The 19405-nt window shown below is 37.7% G+C and overlaps 1 protein-coding gene across 13 annotated transcripts in view; it reads left to right on the forward strand.

Moving 5' to 3' along the window:
- CACNA2D1 (calcium voltage-gated channel auxiliary subunit alpha2delta 1) overlaps positions 1-19405 on the forward strand; it is a 505873-nt gene that overhangs the window by 79896 nt on the left and 406572 nt on the right. For all 13 annotated transcript variants that reach the window (XM_067042722.1, XM_067042717.1, XM_067042716.1 and 10 more), the window contains one exon: positions 9367-9448. In XM_067042722.1, the coding sequence (XP_066898823.1) occupies positions 9367-9448 (82 nt within the window). The remainder of the gene's footprint in view (positions 1-9366; positions 9449-19405) is intronic.

A 19405-nucleotide genomic window follows, 5' to 3' on the forward strand; every position in this document is an offset into this window, starting at 1 on the left:
ATTTTTTAAAATTAATTTTTATTGGAGTATAGATGATTTACAACGTTATGTTATTTTCTGCTGTACAGCAAAGTGAATAAGTTATACGTATACGTATATCCACTCTTTTTTAGGTTCTTTTCCCCATATAGGTCATCACAGAGTATTGAGTAGAGTTCCCTGTCCTATACAGTAGGTTCTTATGTAGAAAACAAACTTATGGTTACCAAGGGGGTAAGGGAGAGTGGAATGGATAAATTGGGAGATTGGCATTGACAGATACACACTACTATATTCCTTTTTTGCTCTAGTCTCTATGATAATTGCTAGTGGGATAATTCAAGATGGATGTGGAAGGAAGATGTCTGTTTTAATACTCTCTTCTTACTAATAGCAGGAAGTTCACACACATTCTGTTTTGACAGAGGACTTACTGTGTGAGATATAGGAAGGAAGGACAGTCTTTGTAGGACCTATTGTAATATTTCTTAGCTATCACTTTGGCTCCATTATTCCAACCAGTAAAAAGGCAAATTCTCTCTATAGCATTTAAAACAATTAAATAGATAACTATGCAGACTTGACACTTTGTACTCAACTGCTGCACTTTACAATAGATGAAACAGGGTGTAATTTGTGCTGTTCTCAATTTGATGTTCCTCAAATGCATGCAAAATGAAATGGATTACCATCTCTCTTTCTTTCTTCTTCTTCTTCTTTTTAAAATAGTTTCCTGAACTATGCAATACTCTTTTGAAAGCCATCTTACAGGCAAATCTAACCTCAAAAGGAACAATATTAATTGCATGGCGAGTATTCTTCTCTCAAATTTAGTGAAAACTTGAATATTTTATATTATTTGCCTTTAGAATTTGGGCTATTTCTGTACAATAAAGTGAAGTAGAGGATATAAGAGATTATCTCAACTACTCAATAAAATAGTTGCCTCAATTTTTAGAGATCTCATATAGAATTCTGCAAAGTACACTGACCCGGCAGACATCATCAAACAGTTGGGAACATATACTGCTATTTGACTCTGTAATGAGTTATTGTAGAGGTAGAGAAGGATTACAAGACTTCATTTTTTTTCCTGTGAAATTCAATGTCCACTTGAGAGATTTAGAATGATAAGGTATGCGTTATACAGATTAAAAAAAATTTCTTTAAAGTATTAAGTCGCATTTAAACATTCTTCTACTTGTTGAAAAGTGGGTACTATTTATAGATGCATGGGTCCAGCAGCTCATATTTTTCTGATGTGGATTTTGGAGGGAAGAGGAAATTTAGTAAATAAATTACTTACACTGCATGCATTAAGTAAAGATAATTGGGTGTTTTAAAAAATAATACTGCAATTACATTTTATTTCAATACATTTTTCATTTATTCAATAAATATCTGTGTGCCTACTATATGCAAGTCACTGTAATACTGTAATATTGAGGATTCAGTGATGAACGAGAATAAAAGTATATCCATCTAATCATGAAAGTCTACAGAAAAATAAACACAAAGCACAATTAAAGTGCTTTGGAATTTAGTGGATAGAAGAGGACATTTTTAGTTTGTGGAGGTGACATTAGAGTAGTTGGGAAATTTATTCACAATGGAGGTGGAGGATTAATTTCAGGGAGCGGTTATAGAACCAAAGCAGAATGTGGAAAAGGACAGTCGACACACATGGAAATGTGTGACGTTGGTGGAAGTAAAATGGCTTAGAAAATCGGAAGCTATGAGGCTGGGCTGTTAAACTTCTCTAAACTTGAAGTTTTCTCATCTATGAAAAATGAGCACTAGTTTTTCTGATGGCTAAATGAGAGAGTGAATGTTAAATACCTTTGGCAAGAAGTTTGGCATAAAATAAGGTCTCAGTGCATTCAGCTCTCAGGTATGTATTGGGAAAAACACTGAGATACTATTATTTTACAAAGGATTGAAGGAGGGATATGATGAAGAAATTGATGGCATGGACCTGGATGACTGAGGAGATGGTTTGCCAACAAGAAGAAGGAACACAGAGGGTTAGTGCTATGGGCAGGGAAGATTTTGAGTTTAGTTTTATAGATATTTTGAAAAAGGATGCTGGAAAATCAAAAGGGAGTGATCTAGAAAATTGTAGTTAAGGCAGAAATGGAGCTCAAATGTAGGAATTACGTATGTAAAGGTGGCAGTTGCAGTCATGAGATTCTGATGTTTTGGGGTTGTAGGAGCTTAGAGAAACACAGGGTTTCAAAAGGCAGTGGAAAATTGGGAGACTGGAGACAGCAGAGAGATAGGAAGTGGCTTTGTTGCATGCGTTGACTGCATACCCAGTCTCTGGAGCTTCTCATCATTCTTCTCTACAAATACCATGGATTCTCACTCTCCTGACTATATCATGCTCAAGTCCTAACCTGCTAATCCTCTGTTACCACTTGACACATGAAGTCAGGGAGTTAACATTTCTAACAAGCAGGGTAAGTATGTTCCTGACATCACAAGTTGGAAAATCCAGAGCATATTCTCACGGAAACAGTATACCTGTTAGTCCAATTCTGTTTTATCTATATAACCCGATATACATTGATTCAACTTCTTTTGAGCTGCTCAGATATTATAATATATATTTATTTCCAAGAGAAAGATTTTCAAACAAACTGTAAACTTTCTGAGAGCAATCCATTTTATTTCAGTGATTTTTAGAATTTTTTCTTTTAGAAATTATATTTTGATTCAAGTGATTTAAATGTGGGATAGGTGGTCAGGCCACTTTCTTCATTTAGTCTTCCGGCATATTCTTTTATGAGATTATTAGGCTACAAACCCCCCAAATGATGAGAAATTTGAAATTTGGCCATACAGTATTTTCACGTTTTCCTAGAAGTATTGTAATAGTATTTTTGGTTCCATAAGAAAAATGTTTAGAAAATAAGTGTTGTGTATAAATATAATACTGTAACATTTTAATGAATATTTTTGGTAGTCTTTGTTATTTAGAATTAGTAGAGATCTTAAAGTTTTCAGGACCTTCAGTTCACTTTTCCTTGTCCATCTTTCCCACCTGCTGGTATCTGCCCCATATTCATCTGAATGCCTTTTTTCTCCCATCTCACCCTCTTTAGCCTAGTACTGGTGGAGAAATTCACACAGTCATGCTGATTAGTACTGACGAAAACTGGTGACCCCCAGTATAGGGCTTGTCCTTAAATACTCTCCAGTCATTGTTCTTTTGAAACCTCCAACTTTTCTTTTCGACTACCCTACCTTAATACCTCCTGCCTATCTCTGAACCGATGACTCTGTCTACTTTATTACAAAAAAGAAAAAAAATAGAGACCAATAAGTAGAACTGTCTCCAGTTTTTGATCGAGTTGTTGTAGCTATTTTCATTTACTTAAAACCTTTTACGTTTTCCCTTCAATCTCCATGGAAGACGTAACCTACCTTCCAGCCATGGATTAGGATTCTCCTGTGTTCTGCTTATTTCTTCACTCATCCTTCACCCGATCATGTTTGGAATATAGAGGGTGAGCAAGAAAAAGCTGAATGAATCTAGAGTCTTTTGAAGACCCTTGCCCTGTCAGTAAGTTACATGTTCTCTCCTGAGATTTCTGTGTGATGTCTCCTCTCCGTGCCTTTCTCCTTTTGCATGGAACCATGCCTATATTTCTCCGATTAAAAAACAAAAAGGAGCACTAACTCCTTGTTCTACATTTTTTCCTAGGTTCCACACTTCTCTCACTGTCCTCACATATAAGATAGATAAATTTCTGTCACCTTGTTTGATGACTCTCTCTGGATATTCTTCTGTTCCCTGGCTTTTGTGATACCATTGTTCTTGGATTCCCTTCTTTCTTGCCACAACTCAGATTCCTGTCTCTTTTTTCAGTGTTATTTTCCAGAGTTCTAGCTGCTGTGTATTTTCTTTCTCCCTTTATAAACTCTCCTTTGGGAGTCATACACTGATTTACCTTTGTCGTTTGTAACTACCTGATCTTTAAATGCTATGGAAACTTCTGAGAGCTTCAGATCTATGTATATTCAATTGCCTACTGGGTTTGTATATGTGAATCTCTCAAAAACATCTCTACCTGAACCAATAAAAACGAACTCATCAATACCCGTCTAAATCGTTCTTCCTCTTATACTTTCTATAACAGAATGTCCTATCATTGTCTAAGGAACTCCCTGAGTCATCTGCAAATCCTTTCTCCCATTCACTATTTAAATCTAGTAGTACATGAAATCCTGTCATCCATCCTTCAGAGTTTTGTTGAGCTGGTTTCTTCTACTTGGTCTCCCTTTTGTTGCCCTCTCTACTCTCTCTACTACTGAGCTAGTTTGAACCCTCCTCATTTCTTCCATCTTATCTAGCCCCTCCCTCCTCACTTTTTGTTCTCCCTCTAAGCCACCATCCACTTGGCTATCAGAGAAATTATTTTATCATGTTCATATACCCTTAATCTTGTTACTCGCTAACTTCACATTTTTCATTATCTCTCCATTATTTTGAGGATACAACCTAAATGCTTCAGAATGTTATTTAAGACCCTGGGTCTGGCCAACTATTTGCCAGAATTTCTTCCTGACCATTCATTCTTGCCCCCATTCCATACATTTGATGAACAACCTTGGACTCCGGCCATACAGGCTACTTGTGGTTGCTGACTATGCCACGTTTTACATTCCCCCTGCCTTCCTTGTTACTTCCTTCCCTTCTCGATTTAAAAAAATTCCACTTGTCCTTCAAATCTCACTTTAAGTAGCTACTAGTCGAAAGCCTCCTCTATCCACTTCCCCACACAACTATCTAATAAACTTTAAGTGACTCTTCTGATTCCTGAAGCATGTCCTACTGATGGGATTCAGGATGGGCTAAATATTAAATATGGTTACATAGCCTATTGAATATTTTAAGCTGAAGGCGTTGGGGAAGTGGTATCTGCAGGAAGGACTTTGTGACCTTCCTCTCATGTGAGCATTGCTTTCCTACACCTGGGAGAAAGGAACATCCTTATCTCTGAAGACATGGGGCAGAAAGAGAAATGTGAATGAATGGTCTCTGTTATAACAGTTTCCCCCAGTTTACTATACTTAGCTCATATTCTTTGTCCCATCACATCTTTCTGTTTTTCATCAAACCTAGCATAAAGACACTCAGGTTTAACCATTTCTGGGGGGGGGGGGGCAGTTCTTCATTTCCTTATGAAGCCTCCCATGTCATGTAAAACTTAAATCAATTTGTATGCATTTCACTTATTAGTCTGTCTTTTGTTACAGGTTCCCAGGCAAGAATTTAGAAAGGTAGAAGAAAAGATACTTTTTCCTCCCCTATACCACCTTATTCTTGTTCTCTTCTGCCTCTTTCCTTTCAGGCCCAGTTTAAAACCTAACCAGACTGTAAAGCATATGTCTTTCATTTCTGCCCTCCCAGCTTTTAGTATCTTCTCCAGCAGATACTAGTTCTTGTTGAATGGGCTGACAAAGGAGAGACAACAAATTCTTCCTCATGGAGTGCTATGTTCATTTCTTATTATCTGAAAAGACTATATCCTCTGTAACTTTCTCCAAAATATTATAGTGCCTTCTGGAGACATTTAATAAAATAGTACTTAGTGATTATGCATATGTGGTTGACAATTTACCTAGAAAGAGAAAGACTGATGGAGAATTTGCCCATGTGAATATTTTCCCTTATGTAATTTTTCACTTTCATGATCAATGAGATCTTCCCTTATTTCCTAGCCATTATAATCTTCTAATTCCAGGTTTGAAAGGCAGAGTGCTTATGTATTTTAGGAAAACCAGGTAATACCTCATGTCTATAAAAAATAATCTTTGTTCCTATACTATTTTCTTAACAGCTTGTCAGTGGGGCAGAGAAGACTGGTCGGACCCTAAATTCCTTTTCAGCCAAAACAGGTTCACACCAGTGAACACTAAACTCAGGTGTCAACTTAGAAAGCATGTTTTGGATCGGTTTAGCATGAATCAGAATTCAGGAGTTAAGTTTATTTTTTTACATATATAGTCTTTGTTTCTCAGTTTTCCAGCCAGAAACATGTATAACACTTCTTACTATTTGTAAGTGTTGGCAATTATATTTGAGAAGAGATGATTCATTTTCTCTGGGTTTTGTTCAGTAATTGCTTGGAGAAATGAAAGGGTCTCAGCTGAATTAGAAAATGATGTCCCTGTTTTTTTCTCCTACCCATCCCCTGCTGTAATTTTTTTGTTCTTAATGTAAAAATGGATCACAATTATACTTACCTAATAGAGTAATACGAACATATTTGTAATATTTTTCAAATATATATACCAGCCCATAAGTAGCACAAAGTATATTAGAATAATGTGGTGTGCATCATTTATTTTAATGGTTCTAGAAATTTCTCTTAACTTTACACCCTTTTCCCGTTTATTTTTTGTTTCTTGATAATCATTTTGAAAATCATATTCATACAGCATGATTCAATAAATATTCTTCCTTATTTTCATTTGTGTGAAAGTACCCCTTGCTTTTATCTCTTTCATTTACCAACTAGTTTGTTTCACATGTAAATCAAGACCCTCTGTGTTTTTTTCTAAGGCATTTCATCCTTTTTCATGACTGATTTTCAGTTTTCCTTCTTCCTCTTTAGTTTTTTAGCTCATTACTCTTTTATGTGGTCTCCTATATGTACCTCACTTAAATCCCTTCCCCACGTTATACTTTTTCCACATTTAATTTTTAATAATGTTACATTTAAATTTATCAGAAAAAAGCTTGATGACCTTGTAGTACTATTGAAATTTTTGTCTAAGGAGAAACATACGTGGTTAAATCCTCATGATCAAAGCACTTATGAAATATGAAGTTCATTTTCAAAACAGCACTTTTCTACCCCATTCTTGGAGGGGTAGAAACCAGTGCAGTGAAACCAGTGAACATGGCCAGGCCTCGGAATAATGAGAACTGGCTCTCTTGAGAGAGGTGATGGCAGCCGCCTACCATTTTAGATCCAGAATGTTGGTCATTCAGGGTGAGAATGGTTCAGTGCTACTCTTCATCCCTCAATCAATTTCCTATGGGAAGACGTGCATAAGTGCCTTTTAAATACTAATCATGAAAGCTGTGATTTTCCTCAAAGCAAATTTTTCTGAAATGTTTGAGAGCCACTAACACACTTCTGGAGAACAAGGGGGAAGGGGCCAGGGTTGTTCTTCCACAGAGTCCACCCACTGACGGGTTCATTCTCTAACGTGCTTTAAAGAACCCATGTCTTTAGAGGTTCCTGGTGGGATCAGCAGATATGATTTCTGCTCCTTGACATTTTTTAAACCATGCCCTGTTGTCATTCCATTGAAAAGGCTGACAGACGGGAGAGAGGGGGCTCAGTTCAGTGTGAATGCTCACTGGACAGAGCCAGCGCTGCGGTGGGGAAACTGGCCTCAGTCCTTGAATTACAGCTTGCTCTCTTATGACAGAAGAGCTACCTTTCTTAAAAAAATTTTTTATTGAAGTATAGTTGATTTACAATGTTGTGTTAATTTCTGCTGTACAGTGAGGTGACTCAGTTATACATATATATATATATATATATCCTTTTTCGTATTCTTTTCCATCATGGTTTATCACAGGACATTGAATATAGTTCCCTGTGCTATACAGTAGGACCTCGTTGTTTATCCGTCCTGTATAGTATAATAGTTTGCATCTGCTAATCCCAAACTTCCAATCCTTTTCTCCCCCTACCTCCCCTCCCCCTTGGCAGCCACAAGTCTGTTCTCTATGCCTTTGAGTCTGTTTCTGTATTGTAGATATGTTCATTTGAGAGTGTATGTTCACTGTCAAATGAACATATCTAAGAGTTACCTTTTAAATGTATAAATTATTTGTTTGCTACTGCAGTATACTGAAACTAAATAAATCACAATGTCAATCAAACAAAAAAGGAGGGAAAACATTTAGTATTTATAAAATCCAAAGAATAGAATAAATAAACAATGATAGATACACATACCATATATATGTAGAGAGAAGTTCAAATTCAAATACAGATCATTTCCTATCGTTCTTATTAGTGTGTTCTTATATTTGCATGGACAGAAGAGAACACACAGTTTAGGTCTTTTTGCAACATGAGGATGAATAAATGAAATATATGAAGGGATTTCAAATTAAATTTAATTTATTAGAATTGGGAAAATTGTGTGGTATTTGGTAATCTCTAACGACAGGAAAAATAAGATAGACCATCAGTTTAGAATTTTCTAAAATGTTCTGACATCCATAGCTTGCATTTTAAGATCTCCTTTACGTCAAAGTATATACAATTGTCCCTTGAACAACATGGGTTTAAACTTCGTGAGTCTATTTATAGTAGATTGTTTTTCAGTTAATGTACAGTACTACATGATCCATCGTTGGTTTAATCAGTGGATGCCAAACCGCAGATGTGGAGGGCTGACTGGAAAGTTATTTGCGGATTTTCAGCTGCCTGGGGCTTTGCACTCCTAACCCCCCACATTGTTCAAGGCTCACCTGTACATGAAAAGGATTTGAACTGGAACCTTCAATCATAATTTTAATGCTCAAGACCGTTTCTTTAAAACTTAAGCCTTGATCCAGTAATTCCAAATCTAAGAGTCTAGCTAAGGAAATGAAATACTTTTAAGCTTAATGTGTACTGAGATATTTGTTGCAGTGAAATGTTTAGCAGTCAAAGCTGATGACATTCTAGTTATCTTTTAAAGAAGGAGGATGGTCAAGTATATTATGGGTTTTAGAGATAAGGGAATATTAAGTGGCCATTAAAGTACAGTGTTTATAAAATATCTGTAATGACATGGAAGGGTATTTATCATGTGACTGATGGAAAAAAAGATATGTGAATTTTACATAAAATGTGCTTGACCTTGTGAAAGAATTTTAAAAGACTTGAAGGGAATACATGAAAATGTTAAGTGATTATCCTTGGGTATTGGAATCATAAGAAATTTAAAAATATTTGTCATTTTCTGGCAGTTTTCAAATATTCTACATTTAGCACACCCTTAGTATTATATTACGAAGGCTTGTAAACTAAGGGATAAAGTTTAGTTTAGGATATTCCATTCAGTAACTTGTTTTTAGTGGGATTTTCATAAAAATTAAGCAAACGTTTACCCTCATTTGTCATTTTTCTCTTTTTGACTTGGGGATATTTTAGCATCCTAAGAGGTTGACCCCTAAAGGTTCATTGGTTTTGTCACTTAAAAGTGGGCTGGGAGGGTGGGTAGGTATAGTAGGAGCTAGGAAGGAGGAGAAAGACTTAAAGGTGATTTAATGAATTATCTGCGGATAATCTATGCATATAGAATGTCAGTCTGTGGCCTTACTTTGTGAGAGAGCTGATAGAACATTCTCTTCTCTGATTTTTCCAGCATCAAGTCATGGGTGGATAAGATGCAGGAAGACCTTGTCACCCTGGCGAAAACTGCAAGTGGAGTCAATCAGCTTGTTGATGTGAGTAAAGTCTCCCAAAACGTACTAATCATTTCTTTAATTGGCATGCAGATCTTTCCTGTAAGAAAGTGTCTTTCTATATTATAAATAGGACAGTTTTTCATGTGAATCTGATAGTGAAATTCTGAGAGGGACTTTTGGTGCTGCTAGTTATTGCCATCCCTAGTAATTAGTGAGGTGTTCCCACCACACTTTACAGTTTATATACAGCCTTCCCTTACATGAGTTTATATGATGTATAGTCGTCCCTAAAATTCAAATTGGGGTGTCCTGTTTCCTCCAATCTTCAGAGGATATTAGCATCTTTTGTATAGTGGTGACTTTAAGCCCTGTGAGGGATTCTTTTGAATATCCTCAATGGGAACATATCTTCATTCTTTGAGGGTAGATTTTATTTTCAAAAGTGGTTTACAATGTTTATAGCCATGCCTAGAGGCTAGAGTGAATCACGGAGATGGGTCGTACAGACTTTTGTGCAAGGAAAGGAGACACTATAAAAGGTTGTTTTTCTTATGATTTATGAAATGACTGTGAATGTCACTCTAAAATGATTTTTGATAATAATAGCAACATGTAAATATTTGTGTAACATCTTAAATAGATCATTTTCCTTGGGTAAGAGCATGTACATGTATAGCTCCCATAAGATTTATTAAACTTTAAACATCATTTCGTTAGAGTCTCACTGCTTTCATTTCAATGTAAGTAATCTTAACAATTTGAAAGTACCTTCATCTTGTGTTCTTAGTGATGCAGTGAGGTGTTTTGTTTTCCAAAAATATGGTGGATCAATGAGGTGAAATGGTATAAAAGTGGTTTCATGTATGATCTGTGAATATTTATTATATGAATATTTATATGTGCATATTCTTCTCTGGGAGAAACTAGAATGAATGGTTACCCTGTGTATTAACAGGAATTCATAAAGAAACCTTACTAAGCATATACTTCAAAATATTATTCCAGAATCTCTTCATAACACAATTGTAGGTTTCAAACAGAGTATATGTTGAGTAAATTTCAATATTTATGAGATGACATAAGGAATATATTTTGAAATGAAAAGTGTTCTTTGTGAATAACAATGATCAAATTAATTCTAATGAACAGTTATTGAGCACACAACATGTCCCAGGCACTGTGCAGGCTACCAGGGGTTGACAGAGACACAGTTCCTCTCCTCAGAGAACTGACACGCTAGTAATCAAAATCCCCATTTTTGAAGGTGCAAAGATGCCTGAAGGCTACTGTTAGCTGATGTTTGGGATCTGCAATGATTCACAGTGGGAAAATAAATTAGAATATGAAAGTGTGTAGGGTAATAAGTAAGCCTCTATGAAAGTGATGGCATTTGTGGAATGAGAAAAAAAGAAAAGAGAATTGACAGATTCTGGTTAAAAGTTATGTAACTCTTTTTATTGACAGATTGAAATTAAAAGTAAACTGCTTTGGGGAGCTCTTCTTTACTCCTCAGTGTTTTATCAGCCTCAAAAACCACTTTCTTGGCTGACCTCTTTTATGACTTTTGGTGTTAATATGTGAACCGTGTCTTGCCAAATTTGCTTTTTTCAGTGAATCCTTAAGAAAAAAAAAGTCTCACCTGATGTCCTTTATGCTTTATGAGTTGTAGATGACTAAGAAGAGCATAAATATTGATGAATGAGTAAATGGCCTTGTCTAAATTAGGATAACAAAATAGAGTGGACAGGATGGAAGAAAATCCCCACAATGCTGCTTTTATGAGGCATTGTACCTCATTACAGTGATAGGAAAAATACAAATAAAAGAATTATATGTATGTAACAAGGGAGGGGAAGAGGAATTTACTGTTGGAAGAAGAATTTAAGTATTAGGGGACAAGAAGTTAGATAAATATATGCCTCTTTCCTTCTGCCCAGAGAGAAGGTGGTCCATGATGGGGGCAAAAGAGGTGCATTTCTTTTTTTTTAATTAAAAAAATGTTTTTTGGATGCATTGGGTCTTCATTGCTGTTCAGGCTTTCTCTAGTTGTGGTGAGCGGGGGCTACTCTTTGTTGTGGTGTGTGGGCTTCTCATTGCGGTGGCTTCTCTTGTTGTAGAGCATGGGCTGTAGGCACTCGGGCCTCAGTAGTTGCAGCACGCGGGCCATAGAGTGCTGCACGGGTTTCAGTAGTTGCAGCGTGTGGGTCCAGTAGTTGTGGAATGCAGGCTCAGTAGTTGTGGTTCACGGGCTTAGTAGCTGTGGCGCACGGGCCTAGTTGCTCCACGGCATGTGGGATCTTCCTGGAGCAGGGATCAAACCCATGTCCTCTGCATTGGCAGGAGGATTCTTAACCACTGCACCACCAGGGAAGTCCCAGAGGTGCATTTCTTTTTGGCCACAGGAACTTAAAGCGCAGACTAGCTGAAGGACGCCAGAGTTGAGAGTGAACTTTGTGTTGAGACTAGGGGTGTTAGATGCATGGTGAGGATCAAAAGTTCAAACAATAGAGGAATTTAGCAGGTTTGGGGTTGAAATTCAATATTTAAAAAATGGTGATTCCCAAATTATTGAATGTAGTTTTTACTGGCATCATAGGGCACATCTTGCTTTTTACCTGCAGGCTCAGCTGTGATGAGGGAACATAGCTAAAATAGGACATCTTTGCAATTTTATGAAAATTACTTTGGGCATCATAAAATATTAGCCCAGGGAAGTCTGATAAATAGTATTGAATAAAAGCAGTAGTTTAACTTTAAAAATTAGAGATTTGGCCCAGGTACCTGACTAACTTCTGTTAAAGATCAACAATGAATAGGCTTATGTAGTACTATTAGCCCTGATACATTCAAGTTTTAAGGTATCTTTTATTGGATTTTTCCATTTCTAATCATGTATTGGAAGAATACACGTCCTTCGATTGCGTATGATCATCCAACGAAGTAGATTAAATAATTGAGGAAAGAGAGGCTTCTCTGGTGGCACAGTGGTTAAGAATCTGCCTGCCAATGCAGGGGACATGGGTTCGAGCCCTGGTCCAGGAAGATCCCACATGCTGCGGGGCAGCTAAGCCCGTGTACCACAACTACTGAGCCTGAGTTCTAGAGCTCACGAGCCACAACTACTGAGTCCGCGTGCCACAACTACTGAAGCTCCCACGCCTAGAGCCCATGCTGTGCAACAAGAGAAGCCACCGCAATGAGAAACCTGTGCACCGCAATGAAGAGTAGCCCCCGCTCACCACAACTAAGGAAAGCCCTCTCGCAACAACGAAGACCCAATGAGGCCAAAAATAAATAAACAAACAAATAATAAATTTATTTTAAAAATTGAAAGAAAAAATAAAATTAGGAGAAAGAGATAATGCATTATACTTTTTCTTAGTATAGTACTTAATTAATATATTAGAACTTTTAAAATACAACTGAGGACTACTTTTTTTTTTTTTCTAAAGTAGTTCAGGTGTGCAAGCACTGTCCTAATTTACATCCATTATCGTATTAATCCTCAGGACAACCTTGTGAAGTGAATATCATCATCTTTAATATGCAAAAAGAAATTATTTGCAAGGTTAAATTTTTGTTCTAGGGTATACAACTACTGAATGGGATATAACTCCAACAATGAAAAGAGTCTTGTTATGCTTTAGAATATATTTTTTTTTTTTTTTTTTTTGTGGTACGCGGGCCTCTCACTGTTGTGGCCTCTCCCATTGCGGAGCGCAGGCTCCGGACGCGCAGGCTCAGCGGCCATGGCTCACAGGCCCAGCCGCTCTGAGGCACGTGGGATCTTCCCAGACCGGGGCACGAACCCGTGTCCCCTGCATCGGCAGGCGGATTCTCAACCACTGCGCCACCAGGGAAGCCCTAGAATATATGTTAATATTTTACTTTTTTATATTACCACTTGTATTTTGAGAAGGTGAGCAGATCTTCAGTTAGGTACAAGGTTAATATATCTGGTTGTGCTACTGCTCTTTTTATAAAAGATATAAAGAAAAAGTGAAAGCTCTGCCTCCAAGTATCTACTCATGAACATTTCCATTTGAGTTTCTCTAAAAAAGAAAAAGGTAGAAGGAAATTCTAAGGTGTAAATTTACATGCAGAATTTAAAAACTTCCATTATTGTTCATGTGCACAGAATTGGTTTTGTGTGTATATCAGTTGAAAGAATTGCTACGACTTGTACAGGAAGTTTTTCCTGATTTTGTCTTAGTGGTCTTCTAACTGAAGAAAATACACTTATTATTTTTTATAGAATGTTATAGCATATCCTTTTAAAAAATCTTAAGGACTATTATATCTGTAGTTCTTACAGTTGATAACTTTGTGACCTAGCCAAGATGTTTATTTATTAACCTCATGGTGTTGCTGACATAGTTGATATAATCCATGTAAAACATTTATTGACCTATAATCGGAACACAACAAATGTCATTCATTTGTTACAGTAATTGAGGGTATAGTAGTATATTAGTTGGAGGTACAGGCGGAACCAGTGTAACAAAGAGGTAAAATAACCGTGTATTTTTCTCTCATATGACAATCTAGAGGTGTGCGGTCTAGGGTCAGCAGAGTGGCTCTGCCATCCTCAGCATATGGCTTCCTTCCTGGGTCCAAGGTGATCCTTTCATTTGCCCTTATTTCCCAGCCATCATGCAAAGGGAGAGAGACTAGAAGAGCAGGTACACAGTCCCTGTAAGGGTAAGACATCTTGTGCCCATTCTAGTGGTCAGAACTTATTCTCATGGCCACATCTTAACTGGAAAGGAATCAGAGAAATGGAGTTTTTAGCTGGGTAATGATACGCCTACTCTCTCACAGTGGAAGAGGGCAGAACAAAGAGTGGAGGATAACTAGTCTTCCACTGATAGGTACTATTTTTTGAAGAGCTATATCTAAAAATGTATTAAAGACACGTTAATACAAAATGCAAGGTATATATGTATATTTAAACATAATCAAGAATAAAATCATAGATCAAGAAAAAAAAGACCCCCAGATTATGAAACATATATGTATTTTTAAACAATTTGAATTATAGAATTTTTTTGGAGACATTGTGTTACTTTTGTTTACTTTTTATTGGATAAATTTGACATCATGTAAATTTAAGTTGCACATCATGTTACTTGGATACATTTATATTTTTTAATATGGTAGCCATTGTAATGATATTTATCACATTACATACTTATAGTACAGTATTATCGTCTGTGTTCAGTAAACCATACGTTAAATCCGTATCACTATTTTAGCATTTGTTACAAGTTTGTACCCTTAGACGCTATTAGTTTTATACCAGTGCCCCCTCTCCCCTGGTAACCTCTGCTTTACTCTGTTGTTGTTGTTTTTTTGGTTTTTTGGTTTTTTTGCCATACGCGGGCCTCTCACTGTTGTGGCCTCTCCCGTTGTGGAGCACAGGCTCCAGACGCACAGGCTCAGCGGCCATGGCTCACGGGCCTAGCTGCTCCACGGCATGTGGGATCTTCCCAGACCGGGGCACGAACTTGTATCCCCTGCATCAGCAGGTGGACTCTCAACCACTGCGCCACCAGGGAAGCCCTGTTGTTTTTTTTTCACACGTTTGATTTTTTTTAGATTCTACACATAAGGGATATCGTACAGTACTTTTCTTTCTCTGTCTGGCTTATCTCACTTGATGTAATGTACTCAAGGTCCATCCACATTGTTGAAAATGGCAGAATATTCTTCTTTCTCATGGTTGAATAATATTTTATTGTATATATACTACATCTTTTTATTCATTCATCCACTGATGGGCATTTGGGTTGTTTTCATTTCTTGGCTATTGTGAATAGTGCTGCAGATAAACATGAAGGTAGTGCATATATCTCATCAGACTCCTATTTTCTTTTCTTTGGGTATATCCCCAGAAGCAGAATTGTTGGATCATATGGTAGGTCTATTTTTAAGTTTTTGAGGAACCTCCATATTGTTTTCCATAGTTTCTGGACTAATTTACTTCCCACCAATACTGTGTAAGGATTAGTTTTTCACCAGTACGTGCCAGCACTTGTTGTCTCTTGTCTACCTGATGGTAGCCATTCTAACAGGTGTGAGGTGATAGCTTGTTGTGATTTTTATTTGCATTTCCCTGATGATTAGTAAGGTTGAGCATCTTATCATGTGCCTGTTACTCATTTTGATGACCTCTTTGGAAAAAATTTCTATTTCTTTTGCCCTTTTCTTCCATTGGATTATTTTTTGTTATTGTTGTTAATAAGTTGTGTTAATATGCAAAATATATTTAAAAACTAACCCCTTTCTGATATTTAGTTTGCCAATTTTTCTCCCATTCTGTAGGCTACCTTTTCATTTTAATTGTTTTTTGTTTGTTTGTTTGTTTTTTTGGTTGCTGTGCAGAAGCTTTTGAATTTGATGTAGTCCCATTTGATGATTTTTGCTTTTGGCATTGTGCCCAAAAAATCATTGCCAAGACCAATATCAGTGAGCGTCTTGCCTATGTTTTCTAGGATTTTTATGGTATCAGGTCTTAGTTTAAGTCTTTTTTTTAAAAAAAATTATTTGTTTATTTATTTATGGCTGTGTTGAGTCTTCGTTTCTGTGCGAGGGCTTTCTCTAGTTGTGGCAAGCAGGGGCCACTCTTCATTGCGGTGCGCGGGCCTCTCACTATTGCGGCCTCTCTTGTTGCAGAGCACAGGCTCCAGACGCGCAGGCTCAGTAATTGTGGCTCACGGGCCCAGTTGCTCCGCGACATGTGGGACCTTCCCAGACCAGGGCTCGAACCCGTGTCCCCTGCATTGGCAGGCAGATTCTCAACCACTGAGCCACCAGGGAAGCCCCTAAGTCTTTGTTCCATTTCGAGTTAATTTTTGTGAATGGTGTGAGATAGAGGTACAGTTTCACTGTCCCGCATGTGTTTTTCCAGTTTTCCCAGCATCACTGATTGAAGAGACTTAATCCTTTGTCTGTTGATTCATTGGCAAATATTTTATCCCATTCTGAGGGTTGTCCTTTCGTCCTGTTTATGGTTTCCTTTGCTGTGCAAAAGCTTTGAAGTTTCATTAGGTCCCATTTTTTAAAATTTCCATTACTCTAGGAGGTGGATCAAAAAAGATCTTGCTGTGATTTATGTCAAAGAGTGTTCTTCCTATGTTTTCCTCTTACAGTTTTATAGTGTCCAGTCTTACATTTAGGTCTCGAATCCATTTTGAGTTTATTTTTGTGTATGGTGTTAGGGGGTGATCTAATTTCACTCTTTTACATGTAGCTGTCCAGTTTTCCCAGCACCACTTATTGAACAGACTTGTCTTTTCTCCATTGTACATCTTTGCTCCCTTTGTCATAGATTAGTTGATCATAGGTGCGTGGGTTTGTCTCTGGGCTTTCTATCTTGTTCCATTGATCTATGTTTCTATTTTTGTGCCAGGACCACAGTGTCTTGATTACTGTAGCTTTGTAGTATAGTCTGAAGTCAGGGAGTCTGATTCCTCCAGCTCCGTTTTTTTCCCTTAAGACTGCTTTGGCTATTCTGGGTCTTTTGTGTCTCCATACAAATTTTAAGATGATTTGTATAACATGCCATTGGTAATTTGATAGGGATTACATTGAATCTGTAGATTGCTTTGGGTAGTATAATCATTTTCACAACGTTGAGTCTTCCAATTCAAGAACATGGTATATCTCTACATCTGTTGGTATCGTCTTTAATTTCTTTAATCAGTGTCTTATAGTTTTCTGCAAACAGGTCTTTTGTCTCCCTAGGTAGGTTTATTCCTAGGTATTTTATTCTTTTTGTTGCAATGGTAAATGGGAGTGTTTCCATAATTTCTCTTTCAGATTTTTCATCATTAGTGTATAGGAATGCAAGAGATTTCTGTGCATTAATTTTGTATCCTGCAACTTTACCAAATTCATTGATTAGCTCTAGTAGTTTTCTGGTGGCATTTTTAGGATTCTCTACGTATAGTATCATGTCATCTGCAAACAGTGACAATTTTACTTCTTTTCCAATTTGTATTCCTTTTGTTTCTTTTTCTTCTCTGATTGCTGTGGCTAGGACTTCCAAAACTATGTTGAATTATAGTGGTGAGAGTGGACATCCTTGTCTCATTCCTGATCTTAGAGGAAACGCTTTCAGTTTTTCACCACTGAGAATGATGTTTGCTGTGGGTTTCTCATATATGGCCTTTATTATGTTGAGGTAGGTTCCCTCTATGCCCACTTTCTGGGGAGTTTTTTATCATAAATGGGTGTTGAATTTTGTCAAAAGCTTTTTCTGCATCTATTGAGATGATCGTATTGTTTTTCTTCTTCAGTTTGTTAATATGGTGTATCACATTGATTGATTTGCATATATGGAAGAATCCTTGCATCCCTGGGATAAATCCCACTTGATCATGGTGTATGATCGTTTTAATGTGTTGTTGGATCCTGTTGGCTAGTATTTTGTTGAGGATTTTTACATCTATATTCATCAGTGATATTGGTCTGTAATTTTCTTTTTTTTTTGTAGTATCTTTGTCTGGTTTTGCTATCAGGATGATGGTGGTCTTATAGAATGAGTGTGGGAGTATTCCTTTCTCTGCAGTTTTTTGGAAGAGTTTGAGAAGGATGGGTGTTAGCTCTTCTCTAAATGTTTGATAGAATTCACCTGTGAAGCCATCTGATCCTGGACTTTTGTTGGAAGATTTTAAATCACAGTTTGAACTTCATTACTTGTGATTGGTCTCTGAGATCCTACATCATCTTCACTACCATTATTCTGAATTCTTTTTCTGGAAGGTTACCTATCTCCACTTCTTTTAGTTGTTTTTCTGGGGTTTTATCTTGTTCCTTTATCTGGTACATAGCCGTCTGTCTTTTCATTTTGTCTATCTTTCTGTGAATGTGGTTATTGTTTCACAGGCTGCAGGATTGTAGTTTGTCTTGCTTCCACTGTCTGCCCTCTGGTGGATGAGGCTATCTAAGAGGCTTGTGTAAGTTTCCTGACGGGAGGGACTCATAGTGGGTAGAGCTGACTGTTGCTCTGGTGGGCAGAGCTCAGTACAACTTTAATCCACTTGACGTGATTGGTAGGGCTGTGTTCCCTCCCTGTTGGTTGTTTGGCTTGAGGCAACCCAACATTGGAGCACCTGGGCTCTTTGGTTGGACTAATGACAGACTCTGGGAGAGCTTATCCTAAGGAGTACTTCCTAGAACTTCTGCTGCCAGTGTCCTTGTCCCCAAGGTGAGCCACAGCCACGCCCCGCCTCTGCAGAACACCCTCCAACAGTAGCAGGTAGGTCTGGTTCATTCTCCCCTGGGGTGACTGCTCCTTCCCCTGGGTCCTGATGCACACACTACTTCATGTGTGCCCTCCAAGAGTGGAGTCTCTGTTTTCCCCAGTCCTGTCGAAGTCCTGCAATCAAATCCCACTAGGCTTCAAAGTTGGGTTCTCTAGGAATTCCTCCTCCTGTTGCTGGACCCCCAGGTTGGGAAGCCTGAGGTAGGGCTCAGAACCTTCACTCCAGTGGGTGGACTTCTGTGGTCTAAGTGTTCTCCAGTCTGTGAGTCACCCACCCAGCAGTTATGGGATTTGATTTTACTGTGATTGTGCCCCTCCTACCATCTCATTGTGGCTTCTCCTGTGTATTTGGATGTGGGGTATCTTTTTTTGGTGAGTTCCAGTGTCTGCCTGTCAATGATTGTCCAGCAGCTAGTTGTGATTCTGGTGTTCTCACAAGAGGGATTGAGAGCATGTCCTTCTACTCTGCCATCTTGGTTCCTCCTCCCAAGACTTTGATCTTAAAAGTAAATTCTGTCTGGATTTCTAATATGTTAGGCTAGAATGTGCAAAAATATTTAAGGAATTTATTATTATTTTTTAAATTTTTTAATTTATTTATTTATTTATTTATTTTGCGGTATGCGGGCCTCTCACTGTTGTGGCCTCTCCCGTTGCGGAGCACAGGCTCCGGACGCACAGGCCTAGCGGCCATGGCTCACGGGCTTAGTTGCTCCGTGGCATGTGGG

This window comes from Kogia breviceps, chromosome 9 (genome assembly GCF_026419965.1).
Source record: "Kogia breviceps isolate mKogBre1 chromosome 9, mKogBre1 haplotype 1, whole genome shotgun sequence".
Taxonomy (NCBI): domain Eukaryota; kingdom Metazoa; phylum Chordata; class Mammalia; order Artiodactyla; family Physeteridae; genus Kogia; species Kogia breviceps.